The following is a 21,473-nucleotide window of genomic DNA, read 5'->3' as shown; positions in this document are numbered from 1 at the left end:
CGCACTGTTAAGACAGCAGGTAAAAATTGGTTTTTTATTTTCTTAATATTAAATATGTTCTACCAAGAGCCAAGCCAGAAATCAATTTCATTAATATCGAAAGTACTATTTGGAATATCCTATTATCGGCGATCTCATCTCTTTTACAAATTTACTTCCGCTAATAAAATTACAACGTATACATACATAAAGAGCAAATTTTCTATGATTAATGTAGTTTTAGTATAATCTTTGTTCTAACACCCACAGTTTTAGTTCTAAAGGGTATGGGAGGATAAGCACATGTAAATTGCCCCAGAGGATTTTGGATCGTAATCTTCAAGACATGGCGGAACTATAAAACTACTTTGTAATACCTCGAAGTTTCAGCTCTTAAATCTCAACTGGTTTTTGAAAGATGATTGAGAAAAAATTTCTTCGGATTGGATCAACCGATTTTGATAAAAAATTTTATATAGTTTTATAAATACATCGTTGAACGATTTACGTCATAAACCTACAATGTTTCGCCATGTTGATTAAGTGCATTTAAAGGTTTTTTTTTAATGATCTATTATTGATTTTATAATTTAGGTAGCTTGACTCCGACATATTTTACAAATGTAGTTCAAATTCCTTTTATCTTTGTTAAGTCAAGTTTTATTACACTTTCTGTTTCGCCATGTTGATTAAGTGCATTTAAAGGTTTTTTTTAATGATCTATTATTGATTTTATAATTTAGGTAGCTTGACTCCGACATATTTTACAAATGTAGTTCAAATTCCTTTTATCTTTGTTAAGTCAAGTTTTATTACACTTTCTGTTTCGCCATGTTGATTAAGTGCATTTAAAGGTTTTTTTTAATGATCTATTATTGATTTTATAATTTAGGGAGCTTGACTCCGACATATTTTACAAATGTAGTTCAAATTCCTTTTATCTTTGTTTAGTCTAGTTTTATTACACTTTCTGTTTCGCCATGTTGATTAAGTGCTTTTAAAGGTTTTTTTAAATGATCTATTATTGAATTTATAATTTAGGTAGCTTGACTCCAACATATTTTACAAATGTAGTTGAAATTCCTTTTATTTTTGTTGAATCAAGTTTTATTACACTTTCTGAAATATCTATTGTTCGTGATATTTTCGTCTTTCTAATCATCAACTTTCGTTTATGACGACATTCGGGAAATTCGTACTTTTATTCACCATCATTATGTGTCTCAATTATGCCCCGCCCCTTATTGTTATCTGTTGTTCATCTAGTTTTTAAAATCCTACAAACGCCACGTTAAACGCCATCTGTAGTACAATACTACATTTAGTTGAATTTAATAGATTCAACAAATTATATTGATGGATTTCTACTTGCTGAACTGAACCCACGGCGTAGCTCACCCCTATGTGATAGGCACTATCAGTTCAGCAAGTAGAAATCCATCTTTTTAAGGTCCATTGTTGAGCATATTGAACTCCACTAAATGTAGCATTGTACTACAGGTGGCGTTTATCACGCCATTTGTAGGATTTCATACAACGCGCTGTGTTAAAGCAGCAAACAGAGTTGGTCTGTGTTTTGTCGAAACTGTTTGCGACAGCTGATGAGATCCAACAAGATCGTAATTGCGATCCGCATCAGGTAGTTTCGACAGAATACTGATCACCATGAACTTCTTTTTAATCTAGGTTTTAAGTAAAAATTAAATTGCTAGTTAGTATGTAAGAAATTTTTATATTAAACGTTTTAAAAACACAAATTTCCTGTTATTATTAAAAATTAATTGTTATGAAATAATTTTCGCACAGTTAAGTCAACTAGTAGATAGTATTGTGAACCCTTTTTTATCTTTAACGATAATTATATACAGCGAAGTGATTAACAATTAATTGCATTTTGTATAAGAGATAAGAGTCTAACTTTATACAGTTTAGTTAGGTACATTGTCAATAATTAACAAGGCGATCCGGAAGAACCCTCTTCAAAGATTATATTAATTTTTAAAACCAAGTCTAAAGTGTCAATGGGCGGTCTCGATAACAAGAGAAGAGGGTGGAACGCCTACGTAATAACGAAGTTAAATTTAACATCACTTTGCAAAAGTAAATTCCTGAATGAACATTAGAAGAATAAAACACTGTTCACGAGTAAAATCATTGTATAGGCGGTAAAGTTAATTAGTTTGACTTCTTCACACAACCGTTTGAGCATTAAGCATTATAAAGAATAATATGACACGAAATTTTTACAAAGTAGTGTTTAATTTTGTATTTCTACACAGTGTTGTACACAGAGAAAATGAAAAACGAAAATTTACTTAAATATTAAAGGGATATTCACAAATTATGCCAATAACCCGTTGCTTCCAGAGATAAAAATGTTCAGTCTCTCAGAGTTTCTGAAAGCGAGACTCGAGTCTCCGTCTCTCATTGAGTCTCTTTGGTATCGCTAAGAGAGACTGTCAAAAAAACTGTTTTTTTCCAATTTTTTAGTTCTATTCATTCAGTCTCTCTGTGAGAGACTCCAATCTCTGAATTAACAATTTTATCGTTCGAGTCTCTCATACAGATCCATAAAAACACCTAGGCAATAACTGAGAGACTGCGAAAGACTGTAAGAGACGCTAAAAACTCTGAAAGACTGAGAGACTGGAGAGAGACTGAAAATTTTTGTCTAGGGTTCGTAAGCGAAAATAATAAAAATTACTATTTGGACCCAAATTTGTAAAAATAAAATCCAAGCAGAAATAAATTTACTAAGTATTTTAGTTGATTTTACAAATTTAATTGTTAATTAAGAAACGCAATAATTTTTAAAGAAACATTCAATATTGAGATTATTACAAATTCAGTAATTCACAATCGAAAATTGTAATTTCTGCGTTGTCATAAAAATTTAATTTTCTCTATGTAGCCAGTCGAGAAACGAACATAACAATATTCTGTCAAGGGCAACATCTTTTGAAAAATACGACTCGGTACCTATAGGAAAATTCGTACAGATACTTTAGTGGTTATACGACTTTTTATACAAGACTTGACGTGGTTTGGGACGTTGGTGAAGGTAGTATTTAATAGAAAGACTCCAGAATGAAGACATAAACCACGAACCACAGTGGTTTTGCCGGGTACTCGGTTATCCAATACCCGGAAAAAAATCACTATCAAGTGCATCTCCGTTCTACATGCAATTAAAAAATTGATGCTTTGATCTGTCTCATCTTCAACTGTACAGGGTTAATGGACCACTGCGATGACAGAGATGAACCACGACAAGCATTTTAAAATAAAAAATAAAAACCACGTATCAACTAAATGTATAGAAGCCACTTATTTACGTATTGATTTTGTAAAAGTTATTTTTTTAGGGTTCTATACGTCCGAATTAAAAACAGAACCCTTATTTGATCACCCACGTGTCTGTATGTCCGTCTATCACAATCAATTTGCTCCGAATCTACTGAACCGATTAAGTTACAATTTAGTACACATATGAATTTCTGTGACTGAAACACGAACCCATAACGTAAATAAATTAATTTTAAACATGGGGGTTATTTTTGGGGGGTCAATAATAAATTTAAAAAAATAATTTCGCAAATTGTACCGTGTGACATATCAAACGAAAGGGCTTGTTATAGGGGTCTCAAATATATATGAATGAAAAACAGAGCTCTTATAGGATCACTCGTGTGTCTGTCTGTCCGTTTTTTTTTTAATGGTATCTGTATAGGTCTACTTTTGGAAAAAATGAGTGAATGCTAAGTTTAATAAGGTATACATTATACATAGATATTTTTATCTTTTACATGAAACTTGTAAAATAGTTGAAAATGTGCTGGATGATATTTGAAAAGGGCGAAAAGCTCAATTGTTTCTACAAAACTAGTATGGAAGGGAATCTTTCACTTAAAGGAATAAGGAAGACCTAAATCTCAGCAGTATTCTTTTTGCTACTATATAAAACATCAAGAACGAATTAAAAATATCACTTCAACTGATTAACCCTTGCAAAATTTTTTAAATGAATTCAATCGCAAACCCTTAAATATCACGATGTATGAACAAATGGCATTATAGTTCCTTGAGATATAGTGTCCTGCTTTTTATTCGTAACAACATTTATCATTTACAGTGTTTGTATCGCTACAATGTAGCTTCAAGGCTATACATACCTTTTTGAAAAAAATACTTTAAGAATTGAAGATTCGCATCTATTCTAAATATTAGAAAGAGACGGACTACCGGATCACGAAGGTGAGATATTGGTGAAATCACCAAATTTTGTTTCTTTGCTCTTGACATAAAAAGAAAAAAAATGCTCTCAAATGAATGTGCTTTGCCTTACCTGTATAGCGTTTATACGAAATTAGATGTTTTCTGTTAAAAATCTCTCGTATAATTATGTTTATTAAAGTAAATATTACAGAAAGTGATAGAATAGTGCCAAATAGATTAAAAAGCAATACTTTCCTTGATGTGTAATTAATTGAATGTAAACAAAAAGACACCAACGTTCAAAAGTTGGTATAACCACCGTGACCAGGCATTTTTTCGTAGAAATGTGCGAGAGTATTGACTGATTTTGAGCTTCTTGGTCATAAACTATTATCGGAAGATTTACTTTAGTTTTGTCCAATTTTTTCAAATCATTGCAAAAGCAGTAGTAATCTTCTACTTTCTATCTATATAAATGAATTGTTGTTCGTTAGTCTCGCTAAAACTCGAGAACAGATTTGGCTCATTTTGGTCTTGAATTATTTGTGGAAGTCCAGAGAAGGTTTAAAAGGTGAATAAATATGAAAGTTGTTAACTATCTTTCAGATTGATTGATTGATAAATCTCAAGTTCTGTCACAAATTAAAATTTTGAACGCAACCATAATATTTGACATTTGACAGCCAAGTTTATTTTATACAAAAGTTTAGGTCTTTTATTTATCGATTGAGGCAGTACGAAGAGTAAAAAAATATATAATGTGTCGTATTTATTCCACTAATACTACGAGAGCGCCATTATTCTAATAGGTTGGATAGTTTTATTCTCCAACATTTAACTTCAATAGACGTACGTACATCCTTTTGCACCCCCACTATTACCAAAAACATTTTATAAGAATTTACCAAAACTTCGTACCTATATGCTAAAGTGTTGTCGATTAGAAGAATGTTTATTAACTTTTTATGCGTATTTAAAGTAAATCCCAGAGAGTTGCCCCACCTGTGAAAAAGAATTGATAAACCGGTTTTTCATAGGGGGGTATAGTATCCTGAGATGTAAACTGATCTGATATCGCTGGAACCGTCTACAATATACAGTCAATTTATATTACATCCCCAAACTATAAGTTTTCTTTCAGAAGTTTATATTTTCTAGCTATATCCGGGTCAATTTAGGTGTATTGTCATCAACATTGGAGAATGTTAAATTGTTTTTTTTTTGTTATATAAAATTTAAAAATAATTGTCTAAGTTTTCAGCGGAGTTTTCTAATTCTACATTTTCACATGTCTCTTTTTGCATAACCGCTTTACCTCCTGAAGCTAACCCTATAGTGGTTTTGTCTGTTTTGGGAATTTTAATCAATGGCTGCGATGATTCTGCGTCATTTCTCGATTCGTTTAAGTTATTTTTTATGTTTTGTTGTATTGCCTTTCACTTTTCTTTTTTGGTCTTAAAACCTTTTTAATTAAAACTTGAGCAATTTTTTTCTTCTCTTTTTTGTCAGGGTTTAATTATTGAAATTGGAGAAATATACTGAACAATTTACTGGGCATTCCTTACGTTTCTACTTTGTTTAACATTATCCTTTGAGTTAACACTCCCGGCATTACCTTCATCTAAAAGTACCTGTAATAATAAGAAAATTTCTATTTTCTAAAGTATTTCTAAATCCACTAAACAGCAGGTTGTGATGTTACGAGAAGAAGAGGGCGTTTGGTTTAGTTAATATTGAAATTCAGGTAATTGATTGATTCTATTTTTGGTAAAGTTTGCCGCACAAATGAACATCTTGTGGGGTATAAAGAGGGACTTATTGGTGTACGCTTGAAGCAGTATTTGCTTCATTGAACCTCTTATATAAATGCGTATAACGCATGGTGGATAATTTCTCAAATTACGACCATTAATAAAAAAGATCCCATACATTCTGAAAGGTAAGCACAAAAGAGATCAAATCGTTACATTTTCACCACCGGTAATACGTATTTGCACCAAAATAGAAAAAAGAGGCACAGTAATACGTATTTGTTAAATTTTTTGTCTGGAACTACACTTAAAGTATTTTGCTCAAGGGACTGATCGCGTTAAAATAGTATCAATTTTATGGTGACTTCGAAACTGAATATTAAAGTAGGGACCTATCTAATCCGTCTTCAGAACATTCGGCGCAGTACTGAAATTGCATGATTAGTATTAAATCGTTTTAAAGGACGTTCAATTTCGCCGCAAGATTACGTAAAGTGGTGTAAAGACGTTTCATCTCCTACTTAATAGCAAATCGAAGGAACGATAACGTGAAGAGCCACAAGATACAAGTTGAGATGGGGTATATGCGAAATAGCAAATAATTTAAATGAAGGTTTTAGAAATCAATCCAATCCATCGAAATAGTAAAAATATCAGACTAGTTGTAAGGGCTTTGCAATCACTCATACAAAAGCAAACTGGGTTCATGCTAATATATGTTAGTTCGGCAGCTAAAAATAATAAAATCACAAAGTGCTACTAAATATTTGAATGCATCTTAGAGATCGAATCGAAATAGTCCGTTTCTTAGTTCTCAAAAATTATGCACAACAACACTGTGTAGAAAATTAAACTTGCCATCGGAATGACAAAATTTGTGATTTTTCATAAGCTTCCTCTTCTATTAAGCTTTATTATAAGATGCCTCAAAAAGAAGTTATGAACGAATTACTGAAAAAAAAGTAAACTGTGATTTTCATTTAATTTTCATTATTTTATTTTAACTATTTTTGATAATAAAAAGAGGGAAAGAATTTTTCAACAAGGTATGCCGATGATAAAGTTAATTTCTTCAAAAAGAAGTATTGTAAAATACTCCTAAAGTGCATAATTATTGAATTATCGCGAAAAAACTAAGAAATAGGCTTTTTCGATTGGATCTCAAGAATGCACTCTGATGTTTAGTAGCACTTTGTGATTTTCTCATTTTTAGGTGCCGAACTAACAGATTTAACAATAAAATTCCATGGATGAAATTGTTCGTTACTAATTCTTGAGTTCGAACATATTTAATAGCCTAATTAGTACTTATGTCTATGTGTTTAGATAGAACTGCAAACACATTATTAGATGCTGTTATTATGGTAAATATTAAGAGAAATACGAGGTCTGTTCAACAAGTATCGCGAATTTTGTGTTTTCAAGATTTATTTATTTATTAATGAATATCTATTTTGTCCCCTTCAAAGTAATCCCCACCAGATATTATACACTAGTGCCAACGTTCTTTCTAATTCTCGAAGCACTTCAAAAAATCATTTTTTTGTGATCTTGTTCAGCTCCTTCGATCCCGTCTTTATCTCCTTGACCGTAGTGTAGCGTCGTCCCTTCATGGGCCCCTTCAGTTTCGGGAACAAGAAAAAGTCACAGGGGGGGGGATCTGTGGAATACGGTGGCTGCGGCATGACTAGTGTGTTGTTTTTGACCAGAAATTCACGCACAAGCAACGATGTGTGAGCAGGGGCGTTATCATGGTGCAAAAGTCAATTTTGGTTCTTCCACAAATCCGGGCGTTTCTAGAGAATTGCTTTGCGCAAATTACGCATAACTTGCAGGTAATATTTCATATTGACCGTTCTACCTGTGGCGAAAACTCAATACGCTAGGCACCTGCAATCGAAGAAAACGATAAACAAAACCTTCACATTCGACATAACTGGACGCGCTTTCTTCGGTCTTGGCACGTGCTGTAGCTTCCATTGGGTTATTGAGCCTTATTTTCCACGTCATAACCATAAATCCATGATTCGTCATAAGTTATAACCTTCTGGAGCAAATTTGGGTCGTCGCGGACAGAGTCCAACAGCTCCTTAGAAATGTTAATGCGATGCTGTTTTCGCTCTTCGTCGTTCACATCTTCTCAGCCCTCCGAGAACATTTTGTATTGGTATCTGTCAAATGGGATTAGCCTAAAAACATGGCGCCGATTAGGGAAAATTTATCGTACTTCCTATAGTGTACCGTGCAATTTCCAAGTTTTTAAATTACGATAAAATGATAAGTATTGACACAATATGTGATTGGGCTGACACAAAGCCTCGGAAAGGAAATTTCGTTGAAGGTGAGCGTGTTTTTAATGCCAATCGCATTATAAAATTCGGAAATAACAAATCCGGAAGCTAGCCTTCAAATTCCGTTTCCATTCAAGTTTACTGCCTACTTTTTACAAACTTCGGATTTAAAAAGTGATTTACGTTATATAATTGGTGAGGTGATCCTGGGTGATTTAAACAACATCATATCAATGACTTGCACGTGCAAAGCCGATTTAAGAGAACGTTGCAAACACATTATTCCAACTTTGTTGTATTGCAGCAGGTAGGTTCTTAACCTCAAAATACTTATATCGTATCATTAGAAATGTGTTAAGTTAATTACACAGGAATAAATAATTTCTCACTTTATAATTTTAGTATGATTTTAGTTTTAAATATTAAGGTTATGGCTGATGGTAAATACTTGCTGAAATATAATCATGTGCATTAAAATGACGTGAACAAATTTTTATTCCGGAATTCACTTCTTTGATACCCACTGCCTTCATCCAAGCTTCTATTACTTTACTTTTTTCTCTAATTTTCCGAATATATTTTTTACATATATAAAACGGTTAGTTTTTATTTGGAAGGAGTTAATATAGGTGAAGAGTGAAGATCTATGTCTGAAGTGCTATTGCAGCTTTTCACTGAACATATTAACTTTTTATTTGATTTAACTTTAGAAGAAAACTTCGTCGACTCCATCATCAAAACTTTTTTTACTTGTTTAACGTGTTTTATTATTTTAATAAACAATTTTACAATTTGCGTGCACAGTTCCTATGTAAATTTTTCCCTCATTCGAGTTACAAATTTTGCCACCAGATGGCGTATGCCCATTTGACGGATCCCAGTAAACGTTGCTTCGGTACAAGGTAGCTTCACCATATGCCACAGTCAACATTCGGAATGCGTCCGCGCACTTCACACAAAATGTGATACAGATTCTTTGATCCATTTCTTTGGAGTAGGCAAAAATCGAAGACGACCCAATACACGAGTAAGCAAAGCAGCTGTCAATAACCAACTAAACATTCAACATGACCGAACTTATCGGTATACATAAGTACCAACTTATCACCACAAAAACATCGAAAATCGAGTATATGTAACCCGAGGTAAAATTCGCGAAACTTTTTGAACAGATCTCGTATATTTACAATGTAAATATTAAAAGTTAATTTTGGTTGTTTTACTAAATCCACCATTATGTTAAATTTATGTTATTACTTTGGTACAGTGATGATGAGACGTTTAGTCAAAAGTATTTACTAACGTAAAATTTCCTTGTTTACCTACCTATTACTCTTTGTAAACGAATAATTATTTACTTAAATAATTGCATGTGTAATTCGATTTTTCAGGGTATTCCTATGTTTATAAATTTTTACAATCTGTGATAGGTTGCCATATATTTTTTACAAAATTCAAAAATTATTAACTAATACATATTACCTTAATTAAGGTATAAGTGTAAGTGGTATTGTTTCTCGTTTATATGTTCAAAAAGGAGAAAAACAAATAATAAATAATTAAAGTCTATGGCATGTCTCATTATAAAAGTCAAATGAAAAAGTGAGCCGTTGTTTTGGACGTTATAAGAGTGTAAATACAAAAAAATATTATTTATCTACTTATCCATTGTCGTTTTGTAGTAATTTTTCTTAAGCTTTCTTCTAATACTACATTGTCTGCTCCACATGTCAGTATGACAGATAACAATAATAATCATCCATTTACACACTGATTTATTTATTACTAATTTTCACACGCGTTGATGTCCTAAATACGTGTCAGAGATCATCGACGACGACTGGAACTAATTTTGTTCTATCCGTCGAGAACAGTATTTTTTTCTGGATAAAAAGTCCCCTATATACCCTTTGCTGTACCGCTGAGAATATGTGTACAACATTTCATGACGATCGGTTGAGTAATTATAAGGTGTGAAATTGTGAAATAGTAGCAAATAAAGAAAATAGATTAATAAATTAATAAAGGTCACACAACTGGACAGCTTTGATGTCGTTTTCTTTTTTTTTTGATAGAAATGGAAAAATAATACGGCACACCTGGCACTCCTCCTCCTTATAGAAATCAAAGATGTCTGATACTGTCACTAGTTTTAGTAATAAATGCTTTCGCCTCTCTTCTAATGAAAGTATGTATTTTGATTAATTGGATTAGAGTTACCTAATATTAACTGCGAAGTTAGACGTTATACCTAAATTCTGATTATGAATTAATTGTTTCTTTTTGAAATGTATTTAAAAGTAATTAAAGAATTTTAAATTCATACAACTGAAAAATAAAACTTCAAGGAACGATGATTTGAAAAAATTATTTCTTTCGTTTTATTATATGTATAATTCTTCGGAACGCGTAATATAGCACACAACGTGTTACGACAATGGGAAGTGGTTGAAAGTGTCAGATACATAAATTGACAAATAAACGGACAAGCAGATAGACAGCAAAACAATCAAAAGCTTTTTAGACATACAACTCAAGGTAATGTAGCAATGGTTACAACGAAAGTAAAATTTCATTTCTAACACCCTCTTCCTTATTCCATTTTGATTTTAATTGAGTTTTGGAAAAAAAGAAAATAATATTTTACCAGTCGCTCGTTTTCCAACTTTAATTTATTAAATTAATTTTTCCTGCTCGAGCTAGCTTTATAAACAATTTTTCAAGAGGGTCACATCTAGAAATTATCCTACCATTACTCTTTACGGAGAAAAATACCTCATCAAATTTGCTAATCGGTTTTTTCTTATTCTAGAAGTAAACATTTCAAACTGTTCAAAAGTATACTTCTGTTGGTAACATTGAATACATCTTTGACTACATGTTCATGTTACGTTAATACGTAGAATACTGGCTGAGTTTTCGGAAGAAGATTTTCTCTTTTGAGATCTAAATCAATATTTATAAATGAACTGTTACTTATACTTTCTGTCAGAAAATTTGCTTATTTGATCTAGCACAATAATAATTTAATTGCAATCTACTTAATCGGATACCTCATCTTGGAATTGGTTATTTACAATGAAGTTTTTAAAAAGCTATGTCTTTTAAAGGGTTAAATTACGTAAATACACATTTATCTAATTTTAAGTACTTTTAAGAAAGTTGAAATTATAAATGAGAGTTACAAAACTTTCCGGTGTTAGCTTCTTGTTCTTAATTGAGTCTCGGGTAACTGCAATAGAAGTTGTGCCGGACTCGAGCTAGTTAAGAATTATAAGAAAAACTAAATTAAATACAGCAGTTTTCCCTAACTAGCACTTTATTGAAGTTCCATTTATGTAGACGATTCCAATATAATTACAACAATTTCATTCGCATATTTCAAACTATTCAAATACAGAAATAAATTGTTCAAAGTGCATATAACTTCTCTATCACTAGAGCTCAAATTTCCCGAAATTGATTTTAAGGAGAACAACAATAGTTTTGTTGTATCATTTTTGCAATTGTAACCCTGTATTTTAGAAACTATTAACTAATTAACCTCATTTGGTTACTTTTATGAACATCTAAGTAATTGAAAGAAACTTTACGCAAACTAATTATAAGAAGAGCTTTCAATAGAACTTTCAACAAGTTGAAACTTTTTTTCTCGAAAATGCATTTTAATTAATCAAGTGGTTGCAAAGCAATTTGAAAGTTTTACTCACCGCCCCCGGAGGAAATATCACTCGACGCACTAGAGAAGTTAACTTCTTCACTGGGAGGAACAATTGAAGGTAGAGGACTTCTCACAAGTCCCATGGTCGAAGAATCAGTGAGCGTCGAGCGATCAAAGTTGGCGGGAACGCGGCTACACGCATCCCGTGACGTCACGGCGACCTAGCCCTGTATTGGTGGAGGCCAATGTCAGGTCTCGGTTAAGGGTAGTACGAGCAAGGTGGCCAGGATGCACCGCTGCCGAGCAGCCGTTCCAGCTGGAACACAGAACGACGAAATTGCAAAATGTATCTATTTTGTTAATACTTTAATACGTCTTTTTAATTTAATTCCGATTTAATTGTAAGTCTAATCTAAGTTTAGAAGAAATTATGACTTTTTAAGAGTTCTTCACTAGATTTAGATATGTTTTTACTATAGTAGTAGAGATCTATCGTAAAATAAAAGGGATGAAATTGTAAAATCCTATTACCTTTTGTCTAACATTTATAACAAAACGGAGAGTAGGAGGCTGCGATAATCAAATAAATAAATAAATGAAAAGAGAAAGACCCCACGTCAGTCACGCGCTGACAATGTCCACGTAAAATGTAGGCGAAACACGTGCCCGATCAGTACCTAATGTTTGTTGTAGTAAAGGACGGGTATTAACAAGGCTCAATTTCAGCCCCAAAACAAAGAAAAATTATATTGTAATGTAACTTATACCTTAAATTTTTTGTTGCACTACTAGTCTGATAACTAAGTAGTAGAATTGTAAGGAAAAATATAACATAATTATCTAATTATATATAGCATACTCAGTTAGGCTGATGCATGATTTTCTTCAAAATTGTGTACTTTTTTACTAACACTTAAATTGTATTCCGTGTGGAGTACAAGGAATGAAGCAACTTTATTATTTTTTCAAGTAATGTTCTTATGTTAGTGCACAACATTATGTCGTATGCTCCATATGAAATACAATTGTGAAAAATGCATAATTTTAGAGAAAATCAAATATCAATTGAATTCAGCGTACTATAAAAATTGCTTACATCGCTATTTTGTTTTCAGTCAGGTGGTTTACTTACAGAAAATGCATAAAATACATTTACCTTTTTTTAAGTATAATTCTTGTTTATTCTGGGATGGAAATTATTATTAGCATGCTTAGATTTGCAGGTTATATAGCAGTATTGGCATCTAGCAAGGAGGACTTAGAGATGGCTTTAAATAAAATAGAAGCGGTACTGACAAAACAGTACTGTATGAAAATAAATAAAAGTAAAACTGAAATATTGGTATGCAAGAGAAGAAAAAATAGGGAAAGAGCGAATATAAAGATAAGAGACCAAAAATTAGAAGAAGTGGCTGATTTTAGATATCTAGGAAGTCAGATAAGTCAGGACAGAAGAAGTAGTAGGGATATAGTTTGGAGCGCGGTGTTTTACGGGTGCGAAACATGGACAGTAGGCGCGGCGGAAAAGAAAAGGTTAGAAGCCTTCGAAATGTGGTGTTATAGGCGAATGATGAGGATAACGTGGGTAGAAAAGGTTAGAAATGAAGAGGCATTAGAAAGAATAGGAGAACAGAGGACTCTATAGAAGTCAATAAGAAATAGGCGAGATAGGTTGGTAGAACACCTTCTCAGACACTAAGATCTAGTCAGAGACATATTAGACGCAGCAACAGGAGTTAGGAGGGGTAGGGGTAGACCTAGACTAGATTACTGTTCGCAAATAGTTAAGGATGTGGGTTGTTCTAATTTTAGGGGAAATCGAAGTTTAGCTCAGGATAGGAAAGAGTGGAGGTACGTGTCCAACCAGTCTTAGGACTGACGACCTTATGATGATGATGAGTGTGTATGAAAGATAATCCTAAGATCGATTGAAATGGGCATATCATAAGACTATCAAGACTATGGAAATTTTATGACACCATTTACAAATGGAAACTACGTATTATCAGTACAATACAGTGCACTCACTTACTACCGACTGATGATAATCATTGTTAACTTACAATCATCTCAGAAATTATATAAATTTTATGCTCTTATGCACTTATATCTATAAACATTTATGTATTTCAATTCTTGTAAATCTTTTATATAATATAATAAAAAAGTAGCAATCTATATTCTTAAAAATTGTATGAAATGAAATATTTCGAAGATATTGATTTATTTAATTGTACCATTGACAAATTTACTGACTGTATCAGAAGCAAGATTCCAGTTTTGTAGTAGCTAGTATTAACATTAACATTTCGATGCTATTATATTTGTAAAATGGGGTTTTACCCTTATGAAATAAATAAATAAATTAATACTACCTATGCTTCACAACAGCTTTCCCAATATCGAGTATTACTAATAATTAACATTATCAGAATGTGGAATCAAAAAAGATTTTATTGGTTTTGATTCAAATAATATTTCCCGTCAAAATGTTTCTGATTCCACATTCTAGTGCCAAAAACCGGCCAAGTTCGAATGTGTCGTACTTCATATATAAATAGTTTGGAAATCGAGTTTCGAATATTTTTCCCGCTTTTTCCAAGTATGTTTCAAGTTACTCCCCAAAATTGAACCTCATAACGTATAATTACGATATCACAATAGAAAAGTATTTTTTTATGTTGTAGGTAACTACAAATTTACGATTTTCGGATTTTTCCCTTTACCTGTGCTATAAAACATTGCTTATTATCAAATTTCATGATTCTGCGTCAACGGAAACTACCCTATAAATTTTGATTCTTAGAAGTTTGATATTTTTATAGCTCCAAGGGATTGCAGACCCGAGTATTTGATATTAATTATAATTTGATGCCTAAGAAGAACGGTTTTGACAGACAGACGGTCAACGCAGTGATCCTGTAAGGGCTTCTTTTTCCCTTTTGAGGTTCAAAACCCTAGAAATAGGAGTAGATATGGAAGCAACAGTCATTACTGTTTTAAAAACTTTTACATGTTGAAAACTCCGATATTACTATTGCGACAGTCAGATTTATAGAGAATCAATTTTTGCCACAATTTGATGATAGAGAGAACAAGTAACATGGAAATGTTTAATCTACAAAACTTTTAGAGACAAATTTCTCTGTTTCGTTGATGCACCTACTCATAAAGCTGTTTATGCTTGTAAATCGAATTCCGCAACAGGTTTGCAACATGCAATTGTTTCGTACAAATTTTGAGTACATCGATCGAAATTATACATTTTACAAATTGGTTCCACTGTACGCCGCCATCCCTTCCTCCTCCCGGACCGATACGATCGAATACAGACAAAGCATATATGCTGCTCCGCCTGGCGTTATTTCTAGGAAACGCCAAAGCACTCAAAATACTAACTTGTTGCTTGCACAATATTAACTCCAGTTGTTGATATTGAACATATAGGGATATACTATTCGGGGAAGTGTTCTCATCTTTAAATGTCCTCACTATGTGCATTTAATATATATTAGTTGGTACAGCTGAATTTGTTTAAACATGTATATGATTATTGGACATTTAGAACAATTAGCTTAACTTCCCATGCGTCCAAAATCTTAACTAGAATTGTGCAGAGGACGAACAAAAGGAGGGAAAAAACTATTAGGAGAAAAAGAAGAGAGTGCCTACATAGGATTTGTAAATTTAGAAAAAGGTGTTATAAACCCATCTAATATTATAAACATATCTTTTCTTTCTACTTCTACGAAATGCTGACAATCGTTCTCTTCTATTACTCTTTAAAAATCTCACTTTTACAACATCCTTTAAAAAATATTCCTTCCTTACAATTTTAACAACCACCGCCTACATTTTCTTCAATTAACAATAACATTCTATAAAACTTCTCTCGCTTCGGCATTTCTGCATGTAATTTACCCTGAACCGGCAACCTATCCCAAAATTACAACACCCCTTATAAACCTCTTTTATACTTTTTACTTCAAAACTTCTTTTATTTATTCTATTTCCAAAATCTATTTGTATTAGTTTTATTACAACCGAACGTGTCTTTGTTACAGGCCGACAGTGCCCTTGCCTCAAGTTTTTTATTATTATTATTATTTTCAAAAGTTAAGTTCAAAAAACTGCACAAACCCCTCTACAAGAACACGTTTGGTCAACCCCCAGAAAGTGGTGGGAATTTAGAAATATAAGATAGTATCTAGACAGAAAGGAGGAGAGAAAAAAGAAATAAAGTAACAAACAGAAAAATTTATAAGATTTAGAACATTTTTGTAATTGAAAAATACAACATATAAAAGTGCGAACAGTACCTTATTTTAAGTTAAGTTAAGTAGCTTAGGATCCAAAATCCTAACAAAGGTCTTGACAATGTTAAAAAGGACAAGATGTTAAATATACTTAAAAATGTAGGAATAAATTATAGAGATAGAAGAGTGATACATAGTTTGTATAAAGAGCAACAAGCAGTTATGGAGCTGGGGCTGCAACGTTGAGAAGTAAATATTAGGAAGGGAGTCAGACAAGGAACTGTAGGGGTAGATATACAGGGGAAAACGATTAGTATGCTTAGATTTGCAGATGATATAGCAGTATTAGCATCTAGCAAGAAGGAATTAGATATAGTTTTAAATAAAACGGAATCGGGATTAACAAAACAGTACCGTAAGAAAACAAAAAAAAAGTAAAACAAAAATAGTGGTTTGCAAGAGAAGAAAAAGTAGGGAAAGAGCGAATATAAAGATAGGAGACGACAAACTAGAAGAAGCGACTGTTTTTAATTATAAAGGAAGTCAAATGAGTCAGGACGGAAACAAAAGTAGGGATAAAAGTAGATGATAGCGCAGGGTCGAGTCGCTTTCAATAAAAAGAAGTCATTTCCATGCTCGCGAACGGTTAATTTAGAAATTCGAAAAGGATTGTTTGGAGGGCGATGCTGTACGGATGCGAAACATGGACGGTGGGCCCTGAGGAAAAGGAAATATTAGTAGCGTTCGAAATGTGGTGTTACAGACGAATGATGAGGATCCCGTGGATTGAGAAGGTTAAAAATGAAGAGGTACTTGAAAGAATAGGAGAACAGAGGACTCTATGGAAGTCAATAAGAAATAGGCGATATAGGTTGGTAGAACACCTTCTCAAACACTAAGATCTAGTCAGAGACATATTAGAGGCAGCAACAGGAGTTAGGAGGGGTAGGGGTAGACTTAGATTAGATTACTGTTCGCAAATAGTTAAGGATGTGGGTTGTACTAATTGTAGGGAAAATTGAAGTTTAGCTCAGGATAGGAAAGAGCGGAGGTACGTGTCCAGCCAGTCTTAGGACTGACGACCTTATGATGATGATGAGTGTGTATGAAAGATAATATCTCTATGGAAGTCAATACGAAATGGGTGAGATAGGTTGGTAGGACACCTTCTCAGGCATGAAGGTCTATTTGACATACAAGAGGCAGAAACAGGAGTTAGGAGGGGTAGAGATAGGCCCAGATTAGATTATTATTGGCAAATAGTCAAGGATGTGGGTTGTTCTAATTTTAGCGAAATGCGAACATTAGCGCAGGCTAGGAAATAGTGGAGGTGCGTGTCCAACTAGTCTTACGACCTTATGATGATGATAATGATTATTGAATGCACATAGTGGGCTTCGAAAGGGAGTAGATTTTTCCTTTTCAAACTTTCTTCATGATTTAACTTTGACCAATATATTTCATATATACATTACAAGTCTTTTTAGTTTAGTATTTTGATGACGTATGCATTACAAAAACCTTCCGGTTGATATTTTATGAGTTTTTAAAATAACTTTGTTGAACTGAATGCTTATTAGTTCCTAATAACCAAAATTTGATTCATTGAAAGTATAATCACGCTCTAATATTTCGTCACAAAAGCTATTATAAAAATGAATGTAAGGTTAAAGTTGACCGTAACACATTATTATCATACAAGTTTTTATATAAGTTTAATAAATTTTTGTTGCTGGTACTAGATCTTCCTGACCTAAGATTCAGGTTTAGTTTTCTTTTTGTGTACCTACTTGATGAATATACATATTTTGAAAATTTTGAAACACAGACATACGTAGGTCAGTTTTATTTATAGTTCTTGAATTTAGAAAATACTACAAATGGCGCAGCAAACGCCATCTGTAGCACGATGCTACATTTTAGGATTACGTATGCTCCTGCGACGCGCTGATGAGATCCAAAAAGATCGAAACCGCGATCCGTGTCTGGCAGTTTCGACAGAATACAGACCACTTCGAATTATTTTAGTTCTTGAATTGATAATGTTGTTTATTGATGAATGTTACATAGAAAGACAATGTTAACAAAAGAAAGTAGATTAATGAAAAGTGGCTTAGATTAATTAAATATAAAGGAATAACGTTCATAATTACAGTACGTACATAAAAGTACTTGTGAAGCTACTTATATATTGTTTCAAATTTTCATGTCAGTTATTGTCAGATACCACGTTTGTGCTTTTAGCGCAAATTAATTCAAGGGGTAAGATGTCTCGTGCATGTTCGCACAAAATTAATTTCGAGAGACAACATACTCTGGTTATATTTGCCACACATTTTGTAAAGTGACAGTACGAAGAAGGTTTAAATATTTGGGCATTCCTAGTTAAGTGTTGCTCAAAACATTCAAACATTTTCGTCTATCCTTTTCTCCCTTTTCGTTGTTTGATTACCATCACGTTGCTAAAGAACGGAGTTGCTAATGGTACCTATTTATTATTATCGCTATGAAAAATATAAAGATAGGAGACGAAAAATTAGAAAAAGTTGCTGATTTTCGATATCTTGAAAGTAAAATAAGTCAGGATAAAAGGAATGGTAGGGATATAAGGCTGAAGATAGTGCAGGATCGAGTCGTCTTCAATAAAAGGAAGTCACTGTGCTCGCGAACGGTTAATTTAGAAATTAAAAAAAAATTGTTATGGTGTATGTCTGGAACGTGGCGCTGTACAAGTGCAAAACAGAAACGATGGGCGCGGTGGGAAAGAAAAGGTTACCCTCCTTTCACACAGACGGTTTTCTAACGGCAACCGTTCCGTGCCGTGCCATGCCGTAATTTCGTTTTGCTTTGCGTTCACACCGCACATGTTGTTACTAATGATATGGCATATTCGCAGAAAAGCACAAAAAACAAGAAGATTTTGGCTTCATCCACTACTTGAAAACAGACAATTGATGGGTGAATTTGTAACATTATTTCATGAGCTACGAGAGGATAGCTCCAAATTTTTTAATTATTTTCGAATGTCCATTAGGAGTTTCGATGAATTATGCGTAAAATTGCAAGAAGTTAGTACGCGAAGCTGAAATATTAATAGGGATTACTGGAAAGTACAAGTAATAAAAGTTATTGATAGCGATAGAATTGAATACAAAACAATTTGAATACACTGTTCCAAATATTTTCACAGAGAATAATAATAATAGAAAGACAGATACAAAAGAATTCGAGTAGAAATATTTACAAAAGGGTGTAATATAATGTTTAGTCAAATATACGTTTTAAATTAAATATAGCGGTGTTATTATCCGCCACACTTTATAATTTCTTCTGTTAACTGCACAATTCAGAGAGAAAAACGATCCTGAAAACAATTTTTGCCGTGTAAATACACGGCACTTGTGAATACTTCTATACACTTGCTTGTCTCACAGTTTCAGTGCACGGGTACCAGACTAAGAATTTATCATGATGATGATGAAAAGTTCCACTTTTCATAGTGCTCTTCTATGACTAGTCTTTACAGGACAAGCAATAACGAGTTAAAGGCTAGCTACAGGGGGGTACTAAAGATATATGTTAACTTTTGCTTAATAAAGGTAGGCTCATATTGTAATTTTACGTATTAAAATATTTACTTACCTATGTATGTACGTAAAAGTCAGTTTTACCGTTTCTATTGCTCATTGAATATAAGAACTAATTCTCATTCTAATTTTAGGGTTATTCTTCCATTTATATCAAACACGTTTATGTCCTGCAAACATATGTTACCATCAGGAATTTTTGAATCTACGATAACAACGGTTTCTCGTACCTTTTGAATATCTTGTAGTTATGAAGAATAAAAATCTTTATGCTTGGATAATTTTGTAGGGATGTTTGTGAAATACTAAATAACCTGACATTTTTTCATTTGGATGCATCAATGACTTTGGTTAAACTTTTGTTTGCTTCAAAATTCCGTCGAAGTTACTGTTTTATCTACTTCTTATTTCTGGAAATCTGATTTCATTGAAGGCATTCAACGTAGTTTCATTCCATTAAAAACGTTATATCTTACGTGTGCAATTATTCTTAGGTTAAAGGTTTAAATCAACAGCGGACATCATTAACTTACTTTTACGTTTCCCCCTTCATTGATCTAGTTTATGGAAGACATATTACTTATTTACCCTTGGCCCGTTGCTTTGGAACGGCGACTTGGACCATTAGTTAGACGAATGTGTTCCAGATCTGGCCTACTTGTTAAATTTCCCGCATACACGACCGAACAGATCCTCGAAACCGACGAAATCTTTACATGATCCCTCTCTCCCTAATCTCCTATTCATTTCCAAAATGTGATTTAGATATTTCATTTCATTTGTTAAAACAGTCATCGAACCGTATGTTTTAACAGCCATAATTGCAGTTGCTTGCTTCAATCGTCATTAGTTGTATTTGCAATTTATTAATAATAACCAGCTTAATAAACACAATTATTGTAACCGATGAACAATTAACTGAGTAATTCGTGACAACATCTTTCACGTGTGCAAAGTTCCATTGAAATCGGTTCGGCTGTTTCGAAAATTGACCAGTACAAACAGATGGACAGACAAAATTTTTAAGGGTTGTTGGTATCTTGATAGCATATAAATAACATATGAATTTAAAAAACGCAATTACTTATTTCGATTAAAATCATTCGAAGTGGTCTGTATTCTGTCGAAACTGCCAGAAGCTTAAGCTAAAATGTAACATCGTACTACAGATGGCGGTTTCCGCGCCATTTGTGGTATTTTCTAAAACGCGCTGTTAAGACAGCAGGTTAAAGTTGGTCTGTGTTCTGTCGGAGCTGTCTGCGACGCGCTGATGAGATCCAAAAAGATCGAAATTGCTATCCGCGTCTGGCAGTTTCGACAGAATACAGACCACTTCGAATGATTTTATTCGATTATGGTAACGTGCCTATCACGTTGAGGTTAGCTACGCCAGGATTCGTTTCAGCAAGTAGATATCCATATTTTTAAGTGGACCTTGTTGGCGAATACGTAATCCTAAAATGTAACATCGTACTACAGATGGCGTTCACTACGCCATTTGTGGTATTTTCTACTTATTTCGATGTTGTGGATAGGCATTTTTTAATTTATATGTTACGTATATTTGTAGATATGTATTATAAATAGATAATATTACGACAAAACATGTATATTAAGTACATATATTGAATATATATATGTTTAGCAAGTCAGTAATCATCAATATTCTGCTGTGTATTTTAACTAAAAATAGTTAATACAATTTTCGAGGTTATTACTTCCAATTGTTTATG

At 33.0% G+C, this 21,473-nt stretch overlaps 1 protein-coding gene across 1 annotated transcript in view; it reads right to left on the bottom strand.

The window, feature by feature from the left end:
• LOC108741407 (synaptotagmin-10-like) overlaps nucleotides 1–21,473 on the bottom strand; it is a 150,540-nt gene that overhangs the window by 121,136 nt on the left and 7,931 nt on the right. Inside the window, exon 2 of the mRNA XM_025977428.1 lies at nucleotides 11,947–12,213. Within this exon, the coding sequence (XP_025833213.1) occupies nucleotides 11,947–12,040 (94 nt within the window). The 5' untranslated portion in view covers nucleotides 12,041–12,213. The remainder of the gene's footprint in view (nucleotides 1–11,946; nucleotides 12,214–21,473) is intronic.

Source organism: Agrilus planipennis, unplaced genomic scaffold, assembly GCF_000699045.2.
Source record: "Agrilus planipennis isolate EAB-ADULT unplaced genomic scaffold, Apla_2.0 scaffold300, whole genome shotgun sequence".
In the NCBI taxonomy this organism is placed as follows: domain Eukaryota; kingdom Metazoa; phylum Arthropoda; class Insecta; order Coleoptera; family Buprestidae; genus Agrilus; species Agrilus planipennis.
Note: the sequence above shows the minus strand (reverse complement) of the source record. Positions and strands in the feature narration are given on the sequence as shown.